The sequence below is a fragment of the Sycon ciliatum genome, chromosome 1, assembly GCF_964019385.1.
Source record: "Sycon ciliatum chromosome 1, ocSycCili1.1, whole genome shotgun sequence".
NCBI classification, from domain to species: Eukaryota; Metazoa; Porifera; class Calcarea; order Leucosolenida; family Sycettidae; genus Sycon; species Sycon ciliatum.
The window spans coordinates 22579899-22604877 of record NC_088643.1 but is presented as its reverse complement, the minus strand read 5'-3'; the positions used below and the strand labels follow the sequence as shown (position 1 = coordinate 22604877).

The 24979-nt window shown below is 48.9% G+C and overlaps 1 protein-coding gene across 8 annotated transcripts in view; it reads right to left on the bottom strand.

Annotated features, from left to right (window-relative positions):
- LOC135818335 (uncharacterized) overlaps positions 1 to 24979 on the bottom strand; it is a 49229-nt gene that overhangs the window by 4246 nt on the left and 20004 nt on the right. For 6 of the 8 annotated variants that reach the window (XM_065331709.1, XM_065331717.1, XM_065331725.1 and 3 more), the window contains 9 exons: positions 24779 to 24976; positions 23441 to 23719; positions 21838 to 22145; positions 18007 to 18128; positions 16954 to 17300; positions 14177 to 14321; positions 13578 to 13651; positions 9002 to 9082; positions 5567 to 5776 (listed from right to left, as the gene is read on the bottom strand). In XM_065331709.1, coding sequence (XP_065187781.1) covers positions 5567 to 5776; positions 9002 to 9082; positions 13578 to 13651; positions 14177 to 14321; positions 16954 to 17300; positions 18007 to 18128; positions 21838 to 22145; positions 23441 to 23719; positions 24779 to 24976 — 1764 coding nt within the window. The remainder of the gene's footprint in view (positions 1 to 5566; positions 5777 to 9001; positions 9083 to 13577; positions 13652 to 14176; positions 14322 to 16953; positions 17301 to 18006; positions 18129 to 21837; positions 22146 to 23440; positions 23720 to 24778; positions 24977 to 24979) is intronic. The other 2 variants (XM_065331703.1, XM_065331707.1) reach the window with 2 other exon arrangements.

Genomic DNA, 24979 nt, shown 5'->3' with positions numbered 1-24979 from the left:
GCCGGCCTTGACAGCAGGGACCTGCGCCTGCATGTTCGTGGCACGGACCCACCAACATTGGATGATGCACTCCGACGGGCTGTGCATTTTCAGTGCATCCTGGAGGCAGACCAGCAGCAGCAGGCAGCTAGCCCAGTTGTATGTGCGGTGCAATCTCAGCCCAGTGACCCTACACTCAACGCCCTGCTGTCGAGGATGGCAGCCCTGGAAGACAAGATCTCCAGGCTCACGCTGGAGAGGCCAACTAATCTGCATCGGAATGGAGATGGTGACACCAAGCGGTGCTATGTGTGCGACAGCACAATGCATTTCGCACCTGATTGTCCGCACCAGAGATACACACCGGCTAACCGTGGTGGTCACCGGGGCCGTGGACGCGGTCGGGGAAACTGAGCGTCGCTGACAACCAGGGTCCGCCGTCAGCAACCTCCCCAATGGACCCATGTACCGGTAAGCAGAGTGAACCGTGTTCGGTGTGTCATGAGGCTGTCTGCTTACCTACTGAGACAACTTGTCAGGCCTGCACAACTACTCCAGCCGAGTGTCCAGACAGCTCGATTGTCCTGCCTCTGTCGTGTCTTGCAACACAGTCCGACAGCACGGTGCAGATCCAAGGCACGGTCGAGGCTGTACCAGCCAACATGCTTGTGGACACCGGCAGTTGCGTAACGTTGTTGAGCACCAGCTTTGCTAAGTCTCTCTCTCATCATAATGTTCATTTATCTATCTCACCCGTTAATACTGTTCTTAAAGCGGTAAATAATTCTTCTGTCCCTGTGCTCGGGGAAGCTGTCGTATTGTTAGCAACTGGCAAGCTTGCTGTACGCCACAGAGTCATTGTTGCTGACATTATGCCCGATGTGCTAATCGGCATTGACTTCTTGCAATCTCATGGCTGCACAATTGATTTCGGTCGCAACATGCTCGATGCAGGCGGTGTCGATGTACCCCTAGAGCCCACCCATAATGCTAATCCTGTAGTCTGCCGTGTTCATCTTGCTAATTCGGTTACTGTACCAGCGTATACACAAGTCATTGTTCAAGCGCAGCTGCGTACCGATGGTAATCTTTTACCTAGCTCTGCTGGTTTTGTTTCACCCTCAGAGAAGTTTATTTCCAAGTTTAGCACTGCTATGTCACGTGTGGTGGCTACTCCTGACTCTGCTGGCCGTGTTTGGATTCGCCTACAAAATTTTCTTCCTCATTCCACAACTGTCCCGAAGAATTATCAAATTGCTGAATTTGATTCTGATATTTACATTGACGATGATCTCAATGATTCGCCTACGCATGCTGCCTCTGTTGACGAGCATAGCTGTAGCGCAGTACAGGAAGAGAGCTGCTCACCTTCCGAGCCAGACGATCTATTTGACTTACGTCACCTCGATCCGCAAGCGCAGTCTGCTATAGCTACTGTGCTCAACGACAATGCCGATGTCATCTCGCAGGGACAATTCGACCTTGGGAAGACTGATGTAGTAACACACAACATCCAGACTACATCTGATCAACCTAAGAGACAGCCACCCCGCCGAATTCCTCTCAGTCAACGAGCCGAGGTAAAGCAGCACGTTGATCAACTGCTTGATCATGAGATTATATCTCCATCCAGAAGCCCTTGGGCTGCTCCGATAGTTGTCGTACGCAAGCCTGACTCATCTATCCGGCTATGCATCGACTACCGGCAGTTGAACAGTATCACCGAGAAGGATGCCTTTCCCCTTCCTCGTGTTGACGATGCTATCGACGCTATGGCGGGTGCACGCTACTTCTCTACCTTAGATCTCGCAGCTGGCTATTGGCAGGTGGAGATAGATGAAGCTGCCAAAGCTAAGTCGGCGTTTGTGACACCGTTCGGATTATTCGAGTGGAACCGTATGCCGTTCGGCCTGTGTAACGCACCGGCAACTTTCCAACGCCTCATGAACCGGGTCCTTGGTGACCTAGTACCCAATATCTGTCTGGTCTACTTGGACGACATTATCGTGTTCTCATCAACGATTGAGGAACACATGAGTCGTCTGCAAACAATATTCAGTCGTCTTCGTCAAGCTGGCCTCAAGATCAAGCCCAAGAAGTGCTCACTGCTTCAGTCCTCAGTCACGTACCTGGGATTCTTATTCTCAGAGCAAGGTGTGGCACCGGACGCAAGCAAGTTCACGGCTGTTCAAGACTGGTCATCCCCAACATCACTGAAAGAGGTGCGTAGCTTTGTTGGTTTCGCATCGTACTATCGCCGCTTTGTGCCACATTTCTCAGAAATTGTAGAGCCCCTGAACCGTTTGTCCCAGAAGAATGCCACTTTCAACTGGACAGATGAGTGTGAACAGGCATTTGCTGAACTGAAGTCCCGACTAGTCAAGTCACCTGTTCTGACATATCCTGATCCTGCCAAGCGCTTCATCCTGGACACTGATGCGTCAGATCTCGCCATGGGAGCTGTTCTCTCGCAAGTCAATAGTCACGGTGAGGAAGTAGTGATTGCCTATGCCAGCAAAGCATTAACGAGATCCCAACGTAACATGGGCAGTACACGCAAGGAGCTGCTTGCTGTTGTCACATTTACTGCACATTTCCGCCATTACCTACTTGGAAATCAGTTCACATTGCGAACTGATCACAAAGCGCTCATCTGGCTACATTCGTTCCGGGAAGTGGACGGTCTTCTAGCCCGGTGGATTGAGCGTTTGGCCGTCTTCGACTACGTCGTCACACATCGGCCCGGGAAGCAGCATGTCAATGCAGACGCCTTGTCAAGACTCCGCTGCCACAGCCCGGCTACCGCAACCTCACCGACGCCAACGCCCGAGCAGAGAGTAGGTGAGCAGACTATTGTTGTCAATCACCTGTCTAGCGCTAGTCCTGATAGTAATCCTGTAACAGTCAATGCTGAAGTGTCGCCACCCAATTGGTGTGAGTCTTTCACTGTTGAAGAGTTGCGCAGAGCTCAATTAGAAGATGCAGATGTGAGTACAATGATCGGCTGGCAGGAGGCATTACTTGACAGGCCCCTGCGTAGTGATCCTGCCATGCACGGTGCGTCTATTGCATTGATACGATTATGGAGCCAGTGGAAGCGTCTTAGACTGGTTGATGGAGTGTTGTACCGGGTTTACCACCCCGAGAATAGCGACACACCATACCTACAATTTGTTGTACCACAGTCTCTGCAATCCCGTATGCTTCAGTCTGTGCATGCTGATGTCTCTGGAAGCCACTTAGGTATTGAGCGAACACAAGACAAGCTTCGCAAGCGGTGTTATTGGCCCTTCATGTCGTCTGCAGTTAGTGATTTTTGCCAAGCATGTGATATTTGTGAGAGCCGCAAAGCACCGCTACCAAAGGCCAAAGCTCCGCTTGTCCAAGACCGCCCATCATTCCCGCTAGAGAAAGTTGCTATTGATATTATGGGCCCACTGCCTACTACGCCTAGTGGTAACAAGTATTTAGTCGTCATTTGTGACTATTTCACTAAGTGGCCAGAAGCATTTCCTGTACCGAATATTACTGCTGAAACAATAGCACATGTCCTTGTTGACGGCTTCTTCTGTCGTTATGGTATTCCATACCAGCTGCACTCTGACCGTGGTGCGCAATTTGAGTCGAGGTTATTCCAGCAGATCTGTCAGTTGTTGGATATCAGAAAGTCACGTACAACAGCATACCGGCCCCAGAGTGACGGCTTAGTCGAGAGGATGAATCGCACACTGGAGCAAATGCTGGCTGCTCACGTCGACGACCACCACACCAATTGGGACCGTCATCTGCAACGTTGTCTGCTTGCCTACCGGTCTAGTGTGCACTCCTCGACCAAGGAGACGCCAGCGATGCTCATGTTAGGTCATGAAATCCACCTGCCAGTTGATGTGATGTTTCACTCACCAGACTCTGAGCGCTCCCATGTGAACACATATGTTATCAACTTACGGCGCAATCTACAACGAGCGTTCACGCATGCCCGTGATGCTGGAGCAACAGCTCAACGACGACAGAAGGCCCACTATGACAAGCACGCTAAGCAACCGAAACTCAACGTTGGTGACATGGTTCGGTTGCATTCTCCTGCCGTCAAACCAGGTACGACTTCCAAGTTCCATCGACCTTGGAAAGGCCCGTACACTGTGCTAGAACGTGTTGACGATGTAGTACTTCGGATAGCTGACAAATCCGGCACAACCCAGACTGTTCACGTTGACCGTCTGAAGGCTTGGACTGGCTCTGATCTGCCTGCAAGTGCCAATGAGCTCGTACCGAACTCGCCTCCGACTTCTATTGCCGACTATACGCCTGATGTTGAGTATAATGTGCAACCAGTACCAATCCCGGCTCCAGTGCAGGCGCCACCTGCACCAGTAATTGCTGCTGCGCCGGTGCCGCCACCAGCCGCAGCACTGAATCATGCACCTGTGCCTGTTGTGCACCACTATGATCTGCGGAACCGTGCAAACATTCAGCCGCCAGCAAGGTTTGCTCAGTGAGTGTCTATGACTGTACAGTGTGATTATTGAGAAATTGTACATTCTTAGTTCAGAAATACACATATTTCACACAGTCCTACCTGTTGTTAGGTTAGTATGAATAATGTCGAGCATTTCACTTGCTGTTTCACAGTCCACTTACATAGCATTAGTAGTTTCTAAACTTTCCATTATACCTCACACCGATTAACTACACTTGTACCATACTTGCGCCACACTATTTCACTTTCCAGTATTTAATTTTCTCATGTAGAAAGCTATCACGGATATGCTCTAAGCTTTGTAACTTTCGGTCACTATCGTTCCCTCTGTAACGAGGGGGGAGGTGTAACATGTTGCACATGTTCCGTTTGGCGTAGTAATATTTCCACTCTTGATTGTAGCTATGAATGTGACTCTACTTCATGACATGTATGCATACGTCATTTGTACACACTCACAGGCACACACGCATGCGTATCTTTTCGTTGGCTCGCTCTGTTATGATGCTGGTTTTCCTTTTGCTTCGAGAGAATGTTTTGGACTTGAGAGTTGCAGTTTTGATCTCAACGTCTTGTCATGGTTGGAACTGGTGCCTGGCTGGGGGCTGGGGAGTTTATGCTCCTGTGAATGTAATTGTAACCTCAGGCCAAGGTTACATAGGCACTATAGGTAACAACACCAAGAGTCCATAATCCCCAAGAGTGTGCAACTGGGATGGGGTTGTGGGACGGCATAATCCGTGATGTACGTCATTTTTGGGGTCGGACTTGCGTCATTCCGTCGGCTCCAAACACACTTCCTCTACTCATGATGTCACGCTATGGCGTGCAACACGGATTTCGCCATCCCAGATCTGATCAGTGGAGTTGCGCGCTCTGGGGGATAATGGACTCTTGGTAACATGCAAGTAATAAATGCACCATGCTGTAGAAGTCCACCTAATGCCGTGGTACACTTCAGATGAGAGGATATCGCCTGTAGCACGCATGGAACACAAACGTTCATAGGAAGTTCCTATGAACGCACACAGACACACACACAGACACACACACGCACACACACTCCGCATTATACACCCCCCCCCCCCCACACACACATCCACTCACCACTCGTGGAGGATTATTCCGGGTGCCATGAAAGAGGAATTTCTCCTCTGGCTCGTGGCCGATCTTCTTCTTGATTGATTTCTTCACGGGCAAAAACTTCTCCCAAAGAAATTTATTCTGCACACGTTCCACGCTTATGATCGTAGCATTGCTCATGGAGGCACGGAACTGCTGGACAACGCGTTGGTAGTCGGGAGACAGGGCAACCATCTGTGGATAACATTAACAAGATGTTGCAAAGTTCTTGTTTAAAAAAGGTAACAGACCTTGGCATTCCTTGGCAGCAATTTATTCATTGCACATCAAGTACTTGCCTCGCGAAACTGTACATGGTTGCCTTACAGGACTGGTCCCCTTGCGGAGTCTATTACAATATAGTTGCCTACATTAGACGTATTTGTTTGTATGGCATTACCCCATGCATGTCCACAAATCGTTTGTTTGTTCGGTAGGTAGGTAGGTAGGTAGGTAGGTGGGTAGGTAGGTAGAGAGAGAGAGAGAGAAAAAGAGAGAGCGAGAGCAACGCTAGCTGCAAACAGGCTCAACTCTTTAGCGTACAGTGCTGTACTGAATGCCCGAAGGAAGTGTATAAGAAGAGAAGAGGAAGGGGGCGACCAGTGGAATGTCGTGCATGTGATGCTGGTATGGAGAGTGGTCAATGTTTGTCTCAGGATGTTATCTACTCGATGTTATGTGCACTTTGCGCCGAGGAGTACGTTGGCAAGACCGAGTGAACTGCAAGGAAGAGATTTGAGGAGCATTGCAGAGAGGCCAAAGCGCAAGCGCTGGAGACGCCATGGGGAGAACACTGTGCAGAACACCACCCACAACAAGAAATCACATCTACACCCATCACCAACGCATCAATTCTCGCCAAGCAGTCGTCCCTTGTGAATCGTCGTATACGTGAAGTAATGTTCATTCGTGATAGACATCCAAGTGTTAACAGGGATCGTGGCTGGAGACTGCTGGACACAGTGTGAAATTATTGTGTTAGATGCTGGTGTTGTAAATTGTGGTAGACTGTGATGTTGCAAATATATGATTATGATAATATTTGATATTTGATGTTTATGTGTGCTAGCTGGTTATATATAGTGCTTAGCAAATATTTGTCGTCATCTTTGTCTTCACACCCATGGACCCAGCTACATTGCATACTTTGCATTCTATTCTCCATGTCACTAACACATATTCACACTTACAGACACAGCTCTCCACTTGTCTCCTTCGCTCCTTCCCATTCTACCAACACACTTCACCATTGCTGCTGGTAACCACACTTCTCGTGCTTTCCCTTCACGTCGCACTAACACATATTCACACTTACAGACACAGATCTCCACTGGTTTCCTTCGCTACTTCCCTTTCTACCAGCACACTTCACCATTGCTGCTACCATTGCTGCTACCCTCCACACATACAAACATTTCCAGCACTACCGCACCACACAGCATATATACTCGTTTCAGCCACGGTTTTTGTTGGCTTTAGTTGAATGGTTTTTCACCCTGAAGATGGGCCATGCCCGAAAATTTGGTGCATTCCATTTATATCTAATATTATTTATTTTTTTGGAAGTGAAGTGAACTTATGCAGCGAAGAGACCGTAGTTGGAGAATTTGAAGTGAGGTACCCTGTAACGTGTGAGTGGCTGCAATGGAGTCTGCGAGTGCTTAGAAAAGTGCTGTACTATATACAACATCGAGTAGCACACATCACACTAGCAGGGTACAGGAAAACCTGTAACTAACGACCACCCCTTGGGCCAGAAAAAGCGGTCTTTAGTGTCAGGTGGTCTGTAGTTAGAGGTTTGCACTGTGCGACCATATATGGATCCATTCTATGATAATAGAGAGGTTCTGCTACACGGAACTACATACCAAACTCCGTGTCAACTGCAGTGAAGTTTGACACGGATTTTTCGTATGTTGTGCCGATTCTGTTCTGCGTAGCATGCTCGTAGCATGCTCAAACTCCCCACCACATGTACTCTGTCCGCTCAGTTTTCACACGGAGACCAGGCCGCTTCACACGGAAAATGGTCTGAAAAAAATCCGTTTGAAATTTGATCCCGTACCGCGGCAAGGTTTCCGTACGTACTTTGGTACGTTTTACCGCGTGGCAGAACCTCACTAATATCATTTTGCAGGGGCGTCAGAAGGTAATTTAGTGTGGTACGGTCAGTCATCTGAAGTACAATTTATTCGTAGGGGAGGGTGGCTGAACCAAAAAATTTGGAAAACTCTATAGAGCCCAAATCAGTGCATTTTATTGATTCACGGGGTACTTGGGTTAATAGTGGTACGGTCAATACCGTAGTGACCGTGCCGTGTGCGACGCCCCTGTTTAGGCATACATGTTATGTATGTCAAAATGCAGCTAATACAATTCCCCACCACTAGCGCAATGCCATTTCTCCTTTGAGCAGTGACATCGTTCAGAGAGCAGGCTCGATGCGCTCTCCAAGACGCTTCCTATCATGTTTGCTCATGGCAGCACTCGAAACTATGACAGGTGCAGTGCAGCCTACAGTCAAAATGAGCCTGCGCTCATTTGTTCAGCTGTAGTACTGAAAGAGTCCATTTAGGACCATGGAAAATCATCAACATTTCAAAGAAGGAGCTTTTAACAACCTTTGATTTCCTACATCGTGGTCGCTAGTTACGGGTCAAAAATCGACATTGGGACAAGAAAAGGCGGTCGCCTTCAGCAGGTAGTCGCTAGTCACAGTGCATTTTGAATGTGAGACCGTCCATGCCTGGCAAAGCGGTCGGTAGTACCAGGCTGGTCACTAGTGACGGTGGTCTTTAGTACCAGGCTGGTCACTAGTCATGGTGGTCTTAAGTACCAGGCTTGTCGCTAGTCACGGTGCAGGTCTTTAGTTGCAGGTTTTACTATACATACTTCCAAGTGGCAGGGCTTCAGACTGCAGTGATTCTCCCCGAAAACTCTTCAAATGTGGTGGAACAAAAGGTCGGCTTCTTGTAGCATCCGGGAAACATGATTCTAAGAGGGTAGGCAACGACCAGAAACTGAATTTCCTTTGGGCCATCTAAGTTCTGCTCACCCCCGGCCATGATTCCCTGGAAGGAACTATGGCGTCTGGTGGAGTCAGGAGCAAGGAAGATTTTCCGGCCGCCATCTACTAGTAGTACTCCATATTAAATAAAGACAATTTGTGTCTTAATGTGCGCAAGCTCCACTGCAGCCACTTCATTAAATGGAAAACCTTTACACACACGTACACACCATCTTCAATCCAAGTGGTCTCTTCGCTGCAAATCAAAATAATTCTCCATCAAATTTCGGCCAGGAGCGATCATCAGGATTGGAGGAGGGCAATTTGTGTCTTTTCAAACAAAATAACTATGGCTGCGTGTAAATGGCAGAAGAATCAAGGCATGGCTGCATGACTATTTCACAGGACAATACCGGCTTCAGTTCCACTTCTCGATCCTGTTCTTCCCAATCCGGAGGATAGCTTATAGCATCTACCTCGACTGCACCCATGAGCTGAGACGCAGCAAAACATGCAAACACACACACACACACACACACATGCATGCACACATGCATGCACACACACATACACACACAAACATACACACACACAAACACACACACACACACATGCACGCACGCACACACACACACACACACACACGCACGTGCGCACACACGCACACACACACGCACACACACACACATGCACGCACATGCACACGTACACACACACACACACACACACACACACACACAACGCTGGGTTGTTATCAAGGCTGATTGGTCCATGTCGGCCGCACTCACACAGGCATCTCTCTCATTCTCGCATCATGACCTTCACTTGACTAAGTCAGGGCAAACCTGAATGAGCTGGACTCAGAGGGTGGTGCTAGAAGGGCCTGGAGTCCATGCAAGAATGAACAAGACAAGCAGCATTGTAGCCAACTTAACATTGGGATGAGTCAGTTTGTGCATAGTGCTACCTATCTGCAGTGCTCTACACATCAAGAACAGCATGGCAATGCGTGCCTAGTAGTATCTGTACTCAACCATAGCAGGGGCGTCACAGGGTTGCTGGGAGTGGTACGACCGGGGGCCCGGGGGTGTCCCGCGGAGAAAAAATAAGGATTTTTCGGCTAACAGGCCACGTTTTAGCACTCTACAGCCGCAAAGGACGGTTCCCCTAGCACTTATTAGACAACCCCACTCCAGCTCCAAAAACATACTTCTCATGGATTTTTGGTATTTTCTGTACATCGTAGGTAGCCAAGCAAGGCAAATGGAACCCATTCAATGATTCAGGGCCATTGCCCTCGAAAAATCGAAAAATCCGAAGTACAAGTGTGCTGCGCGTTCTAGCGCCAGCGGCTATGCAAAAACGTATGTCGTGTCCTGCAAAAGTCTGCCGCGTCGCGTACACTATGTACACGTCCGGCCTGGACAGTCGCGAAGTAATTATTTTAGTTGTTTTTAGAGAGAGAAAAAGATCCTTTGTTTTTGTTCGGTGGGATTGAAAGATCTGCCAGTGGACCGGAGAGCTACAACAATGGAAGCAGAAGAAAGTGCTTGCGGAATCTTCTCTGTCTTCGTGGCAACAGGACTTTAGTTAGCGAGAGACTTTCGTCCTGTCGTCGCGGACGAAATTCTTGTTGTTGCTGCCAGAAAACTCGGGGAACGAAACGATCGTAAATCGTTATAATATAGGTGAAGCGGGGCGTGTCGGTGAACAGCTGCAGAATATTCTGCCGCCGTGGAGCAGCAGTCCAAACACTTTTCAGCTTCGGAGAATGAAGCGCTTCCCTTTTCCGTTGACAAGCGCTGCGTTCGCGGGTGTGATGCATTTTCGAATCCGCTTGCAGTAGATCGTCAGGAGCCAGAGGTACTAGGTAGGTGTCGTTGTGGAAAGAATATAATTATTATTATGTTGTAGCTGACAAGTGACATACATGTAGTGTCTCTTGACGTGCTGATCGCCATTGTAATATGGTAGATCTTGGAAAATTTTAGTTCTGGACCCAGTGATCGCCGCCAGCTCAGCTCTGTTTCCGTCAAGTTTGCAGTGAATGCGTCCGTGAGGAATCCATCGTCTGGTTGTCTCTAACCGTGACTCCAACCGCCTATCGTAATGGATAGCCGCCTGGAGTCTTGGGCAATAGCTAGCTGCTAGTGCTAGGCATCAAGTCTGTATGCTCCTTGTAATGAAAGTAACAGTTGCGATGTTTTGTACAAGTCCGAAGATCCTTGAATTTTTTTATTGCTTTTTCGGATGAATTGGGTGGACCATCCTGGACGAAAAGTGGTACGACCATGGTCGTAGTGGTCGTACCGTGTGTGACGCCCCTGCATAGCACTGAATCAGCCGCGACCATGATCTACTCGTTAGTTAGTGCCCACATGCATGCGATGCGATACATTCTGTAAGATATGGTGGGCTACTCGGTTGACAGATAAATTCATAATTGTCTATTGAGCACACAGTACATGACTTTACAGTTTTCTCTAAATATCTTGAGGTGTAGTTAGACTTTCGTTGCATTTCTCTTCTTTCCCGCTCGATTGCCGTATCTTGATTTCATCGTACTGTTGTACGACATGCTATACGACATCCTTTATACCGTACAACACCCTGTCACCGGGGAAAATCGCGGAAAAAATCGCAAAAAACGCGGGGAAAAACGCGGCATAATAATATTATGGCATAATTTGCGGTGAATTTGCGGTAAATATGCGGTGAATATTATTCATATTCGGCAAGTTTGCAGTTGATATGAGGCAATTTCCAGTGAGTATGTAGTGAAATCAATCAGTTACAAGTCTTTGGTGTAAGCTCGTCATATTTGAGTACAAAGCCGCCATGATGAGACGTTGCTGACCGAACAGTGCACTGTGTGTACGTGTAGTGCAACAAAAAAGTTCAAAACGCGGAGAAAATCGCGGAAAACGAGGCCTTTTGAAAATTCGCAAAAACGCGGAAAAAAACGCGGCCGCGGAACCGCGATTTTCCCCGGGGACAGAACACCGTATTGCTGCTCGCCGCTGTCATTCCGTGTTAGCTTACGAATTCACTGCGGCTAGTCACGGTTAGTCTTGGTTTTACCTCGGCCGTAGAAGGTTGACTAATCTCCTCGAGACGTTCTTCCTCAGTAGTTTTAGCAGCAGATTGAAGTCGTAGATTTACACATTCCAGAATTAACAATGCGTTGTGATCGATCGCCTTAGTTTATCATAACATAAACGAGAGAGCTTGGAAGCTCAGGGCCCTACGCTATGCTTTTATGCTTTTTTGCCTAGCTCATCGTACATGTTATAAGAACTGATGGAAATGTCTTTTTCCGTTGATTGGCCCCATCACTGTATTGCAAAAACGTTTCAATCGGTTTGAATATTATGAGTTAGGCAAAAGTATTTGCAGAATTTATTGTGGATTGTTATTTCTCTAATAATCATCTACTTTTGGTTTGCTCCTTCTTTTCTTTTTATCTCCTTATACTGTAAATCAACAAATTTTGGCCGATGAGAAATATAAACCTCTCTATTAGAGGGGTTAAGATGCACGTTATTTCCGACGTGACGCGCAATTTCACGTCAAATTTGAAATCGATCGGTATTTTTGCTCTCACATGCATCCATTGCTCAATCATGCATCATTTGCCTATAATTATGACAAACTTTGGCCTGCGATTTACTTTGGCCGGTTGGTACCAAGCGGCGAAATCAGCGAAATTAAATCGCCAGCGAAAATTAGTTGATTTTAATACAGTAATCGGATTTTCTAGCCTTTTTGTAGTAATACATGTACATTGACCTGTTGAGCCAATGACGACGCCGAATGCATGGTTGCCTGTGGAGCACATTACATAATTTTACAGTCTCCTAAAATACGTATCCTGTCCGACGGCAAAAGAGGCTGCAGATTTAGTTTTTCTGCGCGTCGACGGGATGTCTGCGACGCGAAAGTTCAGCTCGCGTTATTTTGCTCGCACGTCGAAAAATCATCGCGAGTGACCTGCTGCTCACGTCGAAATTTGGACAATACATAACTTTACAGCCTCCTAAAATACGTATCCTGTCCGACGGCAAAATAGGCTGCAGGTTTAGTTTTTCTGCGCGTCGACGGGATGTCTGTCCTGACGTTTACTGGGACCGGCGCTGACTCTGCCGATCACGGGCATTCTGGACTCGACGGGATGTCTGTCCTGACGTTTCCTGGGACCGGCTTAGACTCTGCCGATCACGGGCGTTCTGGACTCAACGGGATGTCTGTCCTGACGTTGCCTGGGACCGGCGGACTCTGCCGATCACGGGCGTTCTGGAGTCGACGGGATCTCTCTTCCGACGTTTCCTGTGACCGGCGCTGAATCGCTCGTTCACGCTTATTTTGGAGACGACGGGATCTCTCTTCCAAAGTACATGTATGTTTATGCTGACGCATCCTATCACCTATTCGGCGTCTATTCTAATTTAATTTCCTCCACGTCTCCCTATTTCTTTCCAAATTTCCCTCTACATCAGGGAGTCGTATATATAATACGACGAATATTGGTACGGTACGGGACAGATACAGGGGCCCGCAAATATTGTGGACAGCTGTTATGTACAATCCTGTAGAGCCTTTGTAGTCACAGATACGGGATAGCTCCAGCCGTGACACAAACAAACAAACAAACAAACAAACAAACACCAAATTAAAGCTGTGTGGACCCTGGCTAGCGCCAGACGTTACTGAAGTAACGTCTTCTGCATAGCTACGGGAATAAAACCTATTCAACTATTAGACTGAGTTGTGGGGTCTAATATAACTTTTACTAGAAGACCGCTGATGCTCTTCTAAACATTCCACATGCAGGCAGGCAGGCAGGCATGCTGGCAGGCAGGCAGGCAGGCAGGCAGGCAGGCAGGCAGGCAGGCAGGCAGGCAGGCAGGCAGGCAGGCAGGCAGGCAGGCAGGCAGGCAGGCAGGCAGGCAGGCAGAACAACAGAGATGCAACAGAGAGAACACAACTGACCATGGGCAGAAGTTTGCGTGTAGCTTCATCCACTCGTTTCTGTGTACCTTTGATGACAATGGACTTCTTACCTGCTTGCAATGTAACCATGGTAACAGTGCACCGGCAAACAGACAGACAATAATCTTCATCACCCGGTGGTTACTCCCAGCAATGCCACATGTAACCCCGTGTCCACAGTAATGCCCATTGTCGCCCTTCACCCCTTGGTCCTTGGGTGCCCTTCGCCCCTTGGTCCTTGGGTGCCCTTCACCCCTTGGTCCTTGGGTGCCCTTCACCCCTTGGTCCTTGGGTGCCCTTCACTCCTTGGTCCTTGGGTACCCTTCACCCTTCACCCCTTGCCTCATGTCTTGTGTCGATGTCAGCTACCCCCCCCCCCCGTTTTCTCTATAGGATTATGCACAAGTGTGTCTCCTGATGAAATGGTGTTTTCATCAGGAGACATACTACTTCATTAAAAAAATGAAAATAGAGAAATGAAAATTGAAGTTTGAAACCGTAAGCACACAAAACACGCAGCGACTGGCCTAGCGCCTAATCCTCCGCCCTATCCTAGCATCGACATCTCAGCATACAACACACCGGGTTAGATCACCTACTATTTGTGACGCAGTTAGTACCTGGTGTAGACGCAGCCACTGCTGATGACGATGATGCGGCTATCTCCATGGTCACGACGCACCGGCAGCAAAGGTCGGAAAGGCTCGCGCCCAGCTCAGCTGTCATACTACACGGTAGAGGCATCTGAGAGAGAGAGAGAGAGAGAGAGAGAGAGAGAGAGAGAGAGAGCAGAAAATCCAATATCGTAAAACCCACTTAACTCGTGAGCTATAATCTTACTACTCACAGGGCTCCTAGTATACGGTATGCATGGTAGTAGGTAATCATGTACGAACAGATAGCCGCAATGATGACAGCCACGACTCAATCCACTGAACAGCACTAGCATGCATTTCCGGCATCCGTTATGGTGAAACCGACGTGGCCACCTCTAGGGTGAACCATGCGTGGCTGCCATTAAGGTAAAAGCGTGTGTGGCCGCTTGGCTGGCGAGAAATATAACTTCTCGCTCCACATACACTTACCTACCAACATAGACACAGACAACGGAGGCAGGAGCACACAAAGTGAGGGGTAGTAGGCCATAGCCAGATGTACTCAGGTGCATTGGGGCCGTTACGCGGACTGGGCGTCTCACTACGATCTACCCGTCCTTCCCGTCAGGCCCGCCGACCTTGTTCTGTAGATGATGCATCTTCTCCAATCAGCCCACACCGTGTCCCCGATCGTTTCCGCCATCGGTGCCATCAATTGAGCACACGAGAAGTCAGGATTCGACCCGTCACTAGCTCTCCGATCGTGTCACAGGTTTACCTCAGCTGCCAGCGCCTCCTCGTTACGCCTGCCTCGAAGAAACAGCCACTGTCACCGGACATGGTCAAGTCCCTGGTCCACCAGTTTCTGACACCCGACGTCGACTTGGACACCCTCCAGACCCTCACCCTCATTGTGGTGGGCTTCTGTTCGTTCTTGCATTGGGACGAACTGCATCAGATCCGGGTTCACCGGATGACTTTCACGTCCACTTACGCTGCAATATGTGTGTCGTGTCGCAAGCACGACCAGCTACGGGAGGCCGGGCATGAGGTACTGAATGCCCGCTCCCCATCGGAGTACTGTACTGCCCTGTCAGCCTCCTCAGCCGGTTCCTTTGCCAGGGCCGCCACAGTGAGAACCAAGTTCTGTTTGGTAAGATCTCTCGGGGTTCCCGGGTTGCCTGATCAAGTTCGCAGCACGCCGCTGTCATACTCACGGGCCTTGGAGAAGGTACGGCTGCTGCTACTCCAGGGAATCAGACAGGACCCTGCCCGTTTCGGTCTCCACAGCCTCTGCTCTGGTGGTGCGTCAACTGCGGCCATAACCGCAGTTCCAGATAGGCTCTTCAAGGTGCATAGCGGTTGGAGGAGTGATGCCGCCAAAGATGGCTATGAGGAGGATTCCACTGAGTATCGTCTTCTGGTCTCCCAGTGCCTTGGACTCTGAACTCTTTGTTTCCATTGTGCACTGTTGCCTGTCTCTTGTTCTCTCTTTTGTCAATCCTCCTACCTTCTCCCTCCCTCCACTGCTCTTCTAACCGCGCTATGCTTTTTCCGAGTTTCATCTGTCTGCGGCCTACTACCCTTCACTTTGTGTGCTCCTGCCTCTGTTGTCTGTGTCTATGTTGGTATGTAAGTGTATCATGTGGAGCGAGAAGTTTTATTTCTCGCCAGCCAAGCGGAGCGAGATAGGTGAGAAATGATTTCTCGCCCAACAAATTTTTCCTCTTGCAAATATGGCGTCTGATGTTTGTATCTTTTGTTGCTGTTTTTTGCCTGACTTCTTCAGTCAGTTTTTTGAGTCCCACTAGTGTCCCCGCCCTCCCACCCTTAACGGCTGTGCATCTTCTTCCCGCTTTCTTTTTGGCTGTAGATATGTTGTGCCTGTTTTCATGCTGCCATGTTGCCACTTGGGGCTATACACCCGGTTTTTCCTCATTCATGCATCCGTCGGCGCGAGGGTTTTTTCCCCCGGCTGGCTCGGTCCAGATAAATTTATCTGACGGTCTCAAGTGGTGTTTGTCCTAGCCTATTTCTGTTAGCCGAACGTACTCATTCTTTCCTCCTGTGGCTCTGTCCCATGTTGTTGCTCCTAGTTTTCTTCTGCATTCCGGTTCACATCTGGCTGCGGCCTACTACCCCCTCTGACACTGGTGAGACTCAAAAAAATTGAAATCATTTCTGTTTTGAGAGATCACTTGTGCTGTACACACGTCAAGGAGTTATTTACTTGAAAGAGCTTTAGACTGATTGTAATTCGACAATGCACAAGAGGTTTTGATTGATTCCTTGCTGGACCAGAAACGTGTATTAGGGATCACCGGCGTACTGAGATCTCACAGTTACCAAACCATGCCTCCGCATGCAGTCAGATCCCCTGTGTTCAGTGCAGAAAACTGCCATCCGTCACGAGAGGCCTGCTTTCCGCACTCCGTGGAATAGTTGCTGAATACTGGTGAAGGTCTGTTTGGTTCCAAACATCCCACTGAGATGTACTAGTACAGTTGCGCTCGGTGAAATCCGACCCAGAGGGCATATGTGGTGCCAACAACTTGCACAGACCTCGGTGCCCTGGCAGTGGCACAAATGCGGCTGTACGTACACATGTGCTAATACAGTCATGTAATCGGAACTGGTCCAGGGCGCTGCAGCTTTGAATTTCGGGTCGGATTTCACCGAGTGCAACTGTAGTACCGTTGCACAGTCGCGTGGAACTGCAAGCCGATCTACCCATCGCACAGAGAGCACTGGGCAGGCTGTAATCTCTCTTGAAATCTTACTTCTTGGTCGACAATCCTGTCGTTCAAGACACGAGCCAGGTCGGTCTTAGCAGTCTGGACTGCTTGCCGATCCCCGTGTATGCGCACGGCGCCCGTGTTGACGAGCCGTCCGTCCTTGAACGGGTCGAACGCTGATGGCAATGCACCGGTTTCCCTACGACCCCCCGGCGATTGAGACAACACTCGCTGAATGCGGCGAACTGTACCAGTGGTCTTGTTCGTTTGCTTCATGCTGGTGAAATCAATGGTGTACTGCATACGATTATGAACTATCGTGAACCGGGAAAGCTGTCCGTTCGCCGTTTCAAGCTCAGCATTCAGATCATGGGAGTAGTTTGTGAAACCACCTGGAGCACACAACCATAAACACACGCGCGCATACACACACACACACACACACACACTCACACACGCACACACGCACACACACACACACGCACACACACACACACACACACGCACACACGCACACACGCACACACGCACACACACCGTTACATAATGATGCAAGTAGATTATATGAACGAGACACTGTTATTATTGCCCCCTCTACTGACTGCTGGCTACTGGTGCACCAGCATGCCAAGCAAGATATACATTCATTGACTATTACACACTCTGTTTCGCTGCAAACAGTTCTGTCACATCTTGAAAATCGATCTCTCCTCACCGTCGCCATCGGTCCGCGCCCCATGCCTCCTAGCAGTCATACTATTCCACTCAATCCCGTCAAGAAAATGCCGCAATGGAATCAACACATTTTAGTATGCTTCGAATACAACTGAATAAATAATATGTGCAGTCTTCTAGTTCAATTAAGCAACTTGCAGAGATCTTAGTCAGTATGCATGTTCCTGAGGGCAGAGTGCAATTTGCATATCTTGCAGTGCTATACACAGAGGCAGTGCGCCTTTTAACCTGCAATAGTGCTCAAATGCCCGTAATGGGCAGAGCGTAGTACGCAAGAGGTACACAAAAGGAAGTAAAAGCCCTATTTTACTTCCTTTCGTGTACCTCTTGCAGTGCTATACATGTACTTGGTATGTAGCATACCCGAGTCGTTTTGAAACTGCCACTGAGCGGTTTGCCTGCCCGACACTGGTCGCTGGCGAATGTCACGCTGAAATCCAGTTTGCTGATTGATCTGCTTCCCCGTCATTGGATCCAGAATGTACCTTGGTCAGGCATGGAGAATACACAATGTACCTTGGTCAGGCATGGAGAAAACTGTGCAGCAACACTAGAGACACGCTGCTGGAATGCAACGAGTGTGAACAAGGTGCTCTACAGTGTAATGGTGAAGTGTTGATGCCAGCAGTCTGGACTGTGACTGGAACTAAACCCACCACACATACTAACACTATTATAGCTGGCACTGGCAATTGGATTTGCTAGTGTGACCAAGAATTCAACGGTACGCTATACACATACACATAGCACTTGATCAACTTGAAACACAAGCATGCGGCAAAAGAGCTTCACGCGGCCTTCCAGAGTGTGCTTGTGTTTCGCTTAGCTTTCTTTTAATAAATCATGAGAATCTCCCATATATTTATAAGAAAGAAAAAGGACCAAGGAACTACAAGTTACGCTATAATGTCCACTAACACCACTAGTTACTAAACAATCAGCTCATGCGATAACATTGCACGTTAGCCAGTTAGGTGTAGAACGTCAGTGTTGTCCCTGCCCTTTTGGCACGTGTGTGCCCCTTTTGGCACGTGCAGGTTGCGCATGCGTGCATGCTTATCGTGCGCATCCTGATTGTTTTTGGGTGCCTTCTTCCTGAGACTCTCCTTGGAGTAAGACGAAAATAATCTGTCCTCTGAGTGTGGCGTGCGTGTGATGTATAAGAGAGTAATCGGAAGGGCTATCGTGCGAGGGATTAAACCCCCCCCGACGACAATTGGCGCCCAACGTGGGGCTCGAACCCACGACCCTGAGATTAAGAGTCTCATGCTCTACCGACTGAGTCCCTGCCCTTTTGGCACGTGTGTGCCCCTTTTGGCACGTGCAGGTTGCGCATGCGTGCATGCTTATCGTGCGCATCCTGATTGTTTTTGGGTGCCTTCTTCCTGAGACTCTCCTTGGAGTAAGACGAAAATAATCTGTCCTCTGAGTGTGGCGTGCGTGTGATGTATAAGAGAGTAATCGGAAGGGCTATCGTGCGAGGGATTAAAACCCCCCGACGACAATTGGCGCCCAGCTAGTGGCATCGTTTCCCACGACCCTGAGATCGTTTTCGTTTTCGCCGTGGCTTCAAATCTTGTCTTCTCCACGCGTCCTCGCCATGGCTCCGCTTTGCTCCATCTGCTCAACCCTGTCCTCGGAGCTCCTACTCAGGTGAGCATGCTTTGTCTGCCCTGCGTAATGTTTGGTACCTTGTACGTAGTTCTCCTGGTACTAGTCTTCGATTTGGGATTTTCAAAATAATTGTTTCGCTTCGTGGCATTGAAGTCCCGGGTTGTTCTCTTGTGTACGAGTACCTCGTTCGAGCCTCGCTCCTGTTAGTACATGATTGTGGCCCACGTTGTGTGTGCGGTGTTTTGAACCAGTGTACATTGTCGCCCTCCGGCCTCTGGCTGTTCGAGTGGTCGTGTGCACTGTGTTTCACACCTTCTGACTTGAAAGTTTGTTGTCCGTGCTGTCGTGCATGCTCATCGTGTTGCTTGGTACGTCATCATGGTAGTCAGCATGGGTAGCTTTGCTCGTGTTTGCTTACTCGCCCTGTGTTGTGCACTGGTGCACGTCGTTTCGGTGTCGTCGGACTGCTCCGATCCTGTGTCGTCCGATTTGTTTCAGTTTGGTAGATGTCCCCATCGATTTACTCGATGTGGTGGCACTCCGTCGTTTCCAGTTTCAAGTACAAGTGCTTTCTTTTTCGTTTTACTAGTATTCATGTTTTGTGTCGAGCGTTTTAGTGCTCCGCCTGGTTGTCCCGCTCATGTGGAATGGCTGACGCCCAGTGGTGTAACATGCTTCTGAGATTCTCGTTGACGGTCCGGGTGGCAATATTTCTGTGAGTGTGTTGTTTGGTATTTGTGTTTTGGCACGTGGGTCTCTTCATTTCACCTAGGGGGGCGTCCGATCATGGTGAGCCACGGTCTGCCTGGTGGGCTGGTGGGATCCAGCGCTTATTTGTATCGGTTCGCCTTGCGGGTGTTCGGTTTCCGTGTTTTGCTGGCTGGCCTTTGTGCGTCCCAGTAGGGTTCAGGACGGTGTTTTTTTTGTGTTTCGTGAGCGGATGTGTTTCACGCGTGATATTCAGGTTCAATCCCTGTGGGTTTTTTTCAGGTTAGAGACCTGTGGTTTTTTCAGGTTAGATGCCTGTGGTTATTCAGGGTAGCGCCCTGTGTTTTTCTATGTTAATTTTTGTTTGCGTATTGGTGACCGATTTGTTTGTGTGCTATCTGGTGTCCTCATGGATAGACTGCCCCTGTATCCGTAGGCGTGTTCAATGTTGCTGTTCTGCCATTCCTTCTTGTGGTTTTTCTTGTCTGAATTTTGGCTCCTAGTATTGCTGAGATGTTTGCGTCAGTCCGTGTTTCTTTCTTTCTGTGTGTGTCTCTGTGAGTTTTCGTAGCCCCATCGGCTGCGCGATGGTTTTCCGGACAACTCCTGTGCTGTCAGATGACTGGTCACCCGGTTCAGCTGCCGCGGTCTTCGCAGTAGCGTCGGTTTGCCTTGGCTTCGCACCAGGGCGAGGTGGTTGTTTTCCGGGGGCCCACGCCTGAAAGATGGCGGTTCCCTCTATGGGTGGGCCCAGTCTGTTTTGTTTCCACCCCTTTGCTTTGGCTTTTCCCCCGTTGTCCGGAGTTACTAATGTATCCTACTGTTTGGCCCTGCGTATCTGCATGTGTATGTTGTTCACATTTGATTTCTTCTTCTCCTGTCTGTCTTCTCGTTTTGTTTTTTTTCTCTCCCATCCTCAGGAGAGGATGCATTTTTTTTGTGTGTGGAAATATGTTGTCCCTGCCCTTTTGGCACGTGTGTGCCCCTTTTGGCACGTGCAGGTTGCGCATGCGTGCATGCTTATCGTGCGCATCCTGATTGTTTTTGGGTGCCTTCTTCCTGAGACTCTCCTTGGAGTAAGACGAAAATAATCTGTCCTCTGAGTGTGGCGTGCGTGTGATGTATAAGAGAGTAATCGGAAGGGCTATCGTGCGAGGGATTAAAACCCCCCGACGACATCAGTGTCGTCGGTCAGTGTCGTGCAATGTTATCGCATGAGCTGATTGTTTAGTAACTGGTGGTGCTAGTGGACATTATAGCGCAACTTGTAGTTCCTTGGTCCTTTTTCTTTCTTATAAATTAATCCTTGGCTCTCCATCCAAGTCCATCTCCCATATAGTTCAGCAATTGCACCCGAAAGGCACGCCCAGTCAGCGTAAATATAGTTCAGCAGCAAAATTCTTTGTATTCCGCTACAGTCATGTGGCTATCGTGTCACGGGAAATTCACTTGGGAGATTTTTGCTGCACTGAGTTTTCTTTATCAGCGCATTTTTTGCTCGACATCATTATTGGGAAAAGACGGCTCCATGTAAGGTGTGACAATAACAGGAGAACAAACTTCCGTCAGTTGCTATGGCTGCGAATAGTGTTCTGGCTAGTCACGGGTACGTGGTCAGCTGGTGCACATTTGTATGTTGAATGGTCTGCAGCCGGGACATTCTTTGTCATCAGTGGAGAAGAATGCCTATGCCATGTTTCTAGTCTGCCAAAGGAATGCCCTCAGCTAAGTTTTCAATATAATGGTTGACCCCCCCCCCCCCCCCCCCCCCCCCCAGAAGGAAAATGGGAGTCATTCTAGGACCAGTATGTGTTTAAAAGCTATCACCAATGCATAGAGTCCTCAAAAACAATTCAAAAGAACAGCTCTTACTCCTTCCCGTGGGTTTGAAGTTTTCCTTTCGAACGGCTCGAAAGCAGCCGATCAAGGCTAGCCGAGACGTTTGCAGGATATGGCTTCCACCCGTCATCATCTTTCCACTCCCAGCAGCCAGTGGTTTTAGATGCACCAGCACCAGCACTGCCAGAAGTAGATCTACTCAGACTGCTGTTCTTATCAGTTGCAGGCTGCAGGTTGAGGCTGTCATCCCAGGAGAAGACCACGCCACAGTTCACCTCCAGGCTGACGATGTCTGAAAGGTAGTCCGTCAAAATCACCGTCTCGAGCCCATTCACACGGACCTAGTCGGGGAGCGGAGCGGAGGAAAAGGAGACAGAAACACGAAGAAGTTGCACTGATGCCTACAAATACGTCTTTGACAATCCATATTCGTGGTGATGATGAGGCCAACCTAATCAGACGGTCTGTTTCTAGTCTAACATTCGGCAAGCATAAGTATGTAATAGACTGAGTAGTTGAGACACTGCCGGTATAGGTCATTCCACCAGGCAGATGTCAGACTGCTACTCTCCCATTCAGCACAAAGTGGCAAGAAACCGTCTACCTGGTAAACCAACTACCAACACTGTTCGATATAATTATTCTGGCTGCTGAACGACGGGTTAGGCTGACTATACCGCAGCATTACCATCACACATACACCCATGCACACACGTATACACACGTATACACACGTATACACACATACACTACAATACAATACAATACAATACAATACAATACAATACAATACAATAATGCCCATCCGCAGATGATGGCAGGTCCCGAAAGGACCGACAGTGTTTCAGTCACGGGGAACAGAACTCGAGTGTCGAGTGAGGTCATACACACACACACACACACACACACACACACATGCACACACACACACGTGCATGCACACACGCGCACGCACACGCACACACACACACACACACGCACACACACAAACGATAGGCCGACTGTGTGTATAACCATCAATGTTAGCGTGTCACAGGGATATTTAGTATTTACTATCCAAGTTCAGACTAGTCACTGTCAGCGGGTGGATGGCCAGCAACAAGCACAGCTGCAACTCTGCTTTTCAACGTCAACGGGCATGTAGCTCATGTATAGTCAGTCACGGTGTCGTCCAGTCAACACACTGGTAAATGGCCGTCATAGGCACTGCTACAAAACTGAGGCAAAATGGTGACTATGAGGCATTGCCGGTGGTACATGGCCACCACACCACAGATACTCTGGTACATGTACATGGTTAGCACACCACAGATGTGCTCCGGTACTTCAAAAAAAAAAAAAGAAGCACCACAGATGTGCGAGTTACGCTGTAGTGACTTCGTACATGCGTTTTTGTGAATATAAATCGGTTTTTGGAAAAATGGCCACTGTATAATATTCGCATGGAAAGAAATAAACTTTCTCTTTGGCCCCAACTTCGTTGCCATAACACCCTGGTCAACAAATCAACAGCAATCTACAATATTGCTGGTCTGCGGTGGTGATGCACGGTCTGCACACTGTAGGCAAAACACCGGGAGTAGATATTTTACTACTCCCAGGTAAAAACTGTGTGTATCCTGTATAGATGTCTTACCTGATCTACGGTGGTGGATCGGGCCATTTCCTTGGCATCCATTCGGAGGACGTCACTGAACTGCCTTACATTCCCGCGTTCACCGCTGATGACCAGGCTGGCTTTCTCGCGACGATCAGATGGAGAGTGTCTGTTCTGTCGCACGGTATTCACGTGCACGCCGTGCTGTGTGGCCATGCGTTCAATGCGTGGCATGTGGGACAGAACTGTCAGATGGCCGATTGCATGGTCGTCAAAGTCAAACTCTTCCTGCACGGCCTCCAGCCCCGAGATGAATGCCTGCAGCAATGCAGATAGCATTGCCATGGGCCGGGGTTGCACCACGCCGCAAAGACACATATATAGTACACATGTGTACACACAGACACGCACAGACAAACACGCACAGACAAACACGCACAGACAAACACGCACAGACACACACAACACACGCACACACACGCACAAACACATTCACTCCTGGAGGATGGAGGTATTGGTAGTGATGTCACAGTGGAAACTTGGCCATAGCAATTCTAGTATTGCACCAGTGCCCACTCAACAGGACGCAGGACCAAAAAACAGACTGTTTGTAAATCTGTATTTTGCCTGTCATGATCGTTTGAGCAACCAACTGCATACCTCTCCCTCTCCCTCTTACTTTTCCTCTCGCTCTCCCTCTTTCCCTCTCCCTCTCATGCCTCTCCCTCTCATGCCTCTCTCTCTCTCTCTCTCTCTCTCTCTCTCTCTCTCTCTCTCTCTCTCTCTCTCTCTCTCTCTCTCTCTCTCTCTCTCTCTCTCTCTCTCTCTCCTCTCTCTCTCTCTCTCTCTCTCTCTCTCTCTCTCTCTCTCTCTCTCTCTCTCTCTCTCTCTCTCTCTCTCTCTCTCTCTTTCTCTCTCTCTCTCTCTCTTCTCTCTCTCTCTCTCTCTCTCTCTCTCTCTCTCTCTCTCTCTCTCTCTCTCTCTCTCTCTCTCTCTCTCTCTCTCTCTCTCTCTCACACACACACACACACACGGTCACGCTATACTATTTTTCACACACTGTAAGTATACGTTAACGTCTTCTTTCGAATACAATCAGTTCAGCGACTGACAAGTTAATTCGAGATCACAACACTGCCCAGCACCACCCAGTTTTAGAATCAGTTACTCCGGTCGCCGCATTCCCAGCCACACAATCCCCAGCCACATAATTCCCAGCCACACAATTCAGCCACAAAATCCCCAGCCACACGATTATGCACACGTGCACACACAGCATGCATGCACACTGGCAAAGTGAAAGCATAATGGCAAAAGCGTGAGCGCCGCAACACGTAGCCATGTATATACACATGTACATGTACATGATGAGTATACCTGCACTTCTGCTGCCGTCTGGTTGACTTCAGAGCGGGACATGGCATTGATGTGCACAGTACCGCCGCTGACTTTGATATTGGCGCGCTGCAGGTATGGCCGCAGTCTGTTGGCTTTCTTCGCGTCGATGATCTTTTGGCCGTCGTCGCGGGTCACCTTGATGGACGCATAGGCACAGTTGCCGTCAACTTCGTTGATCTG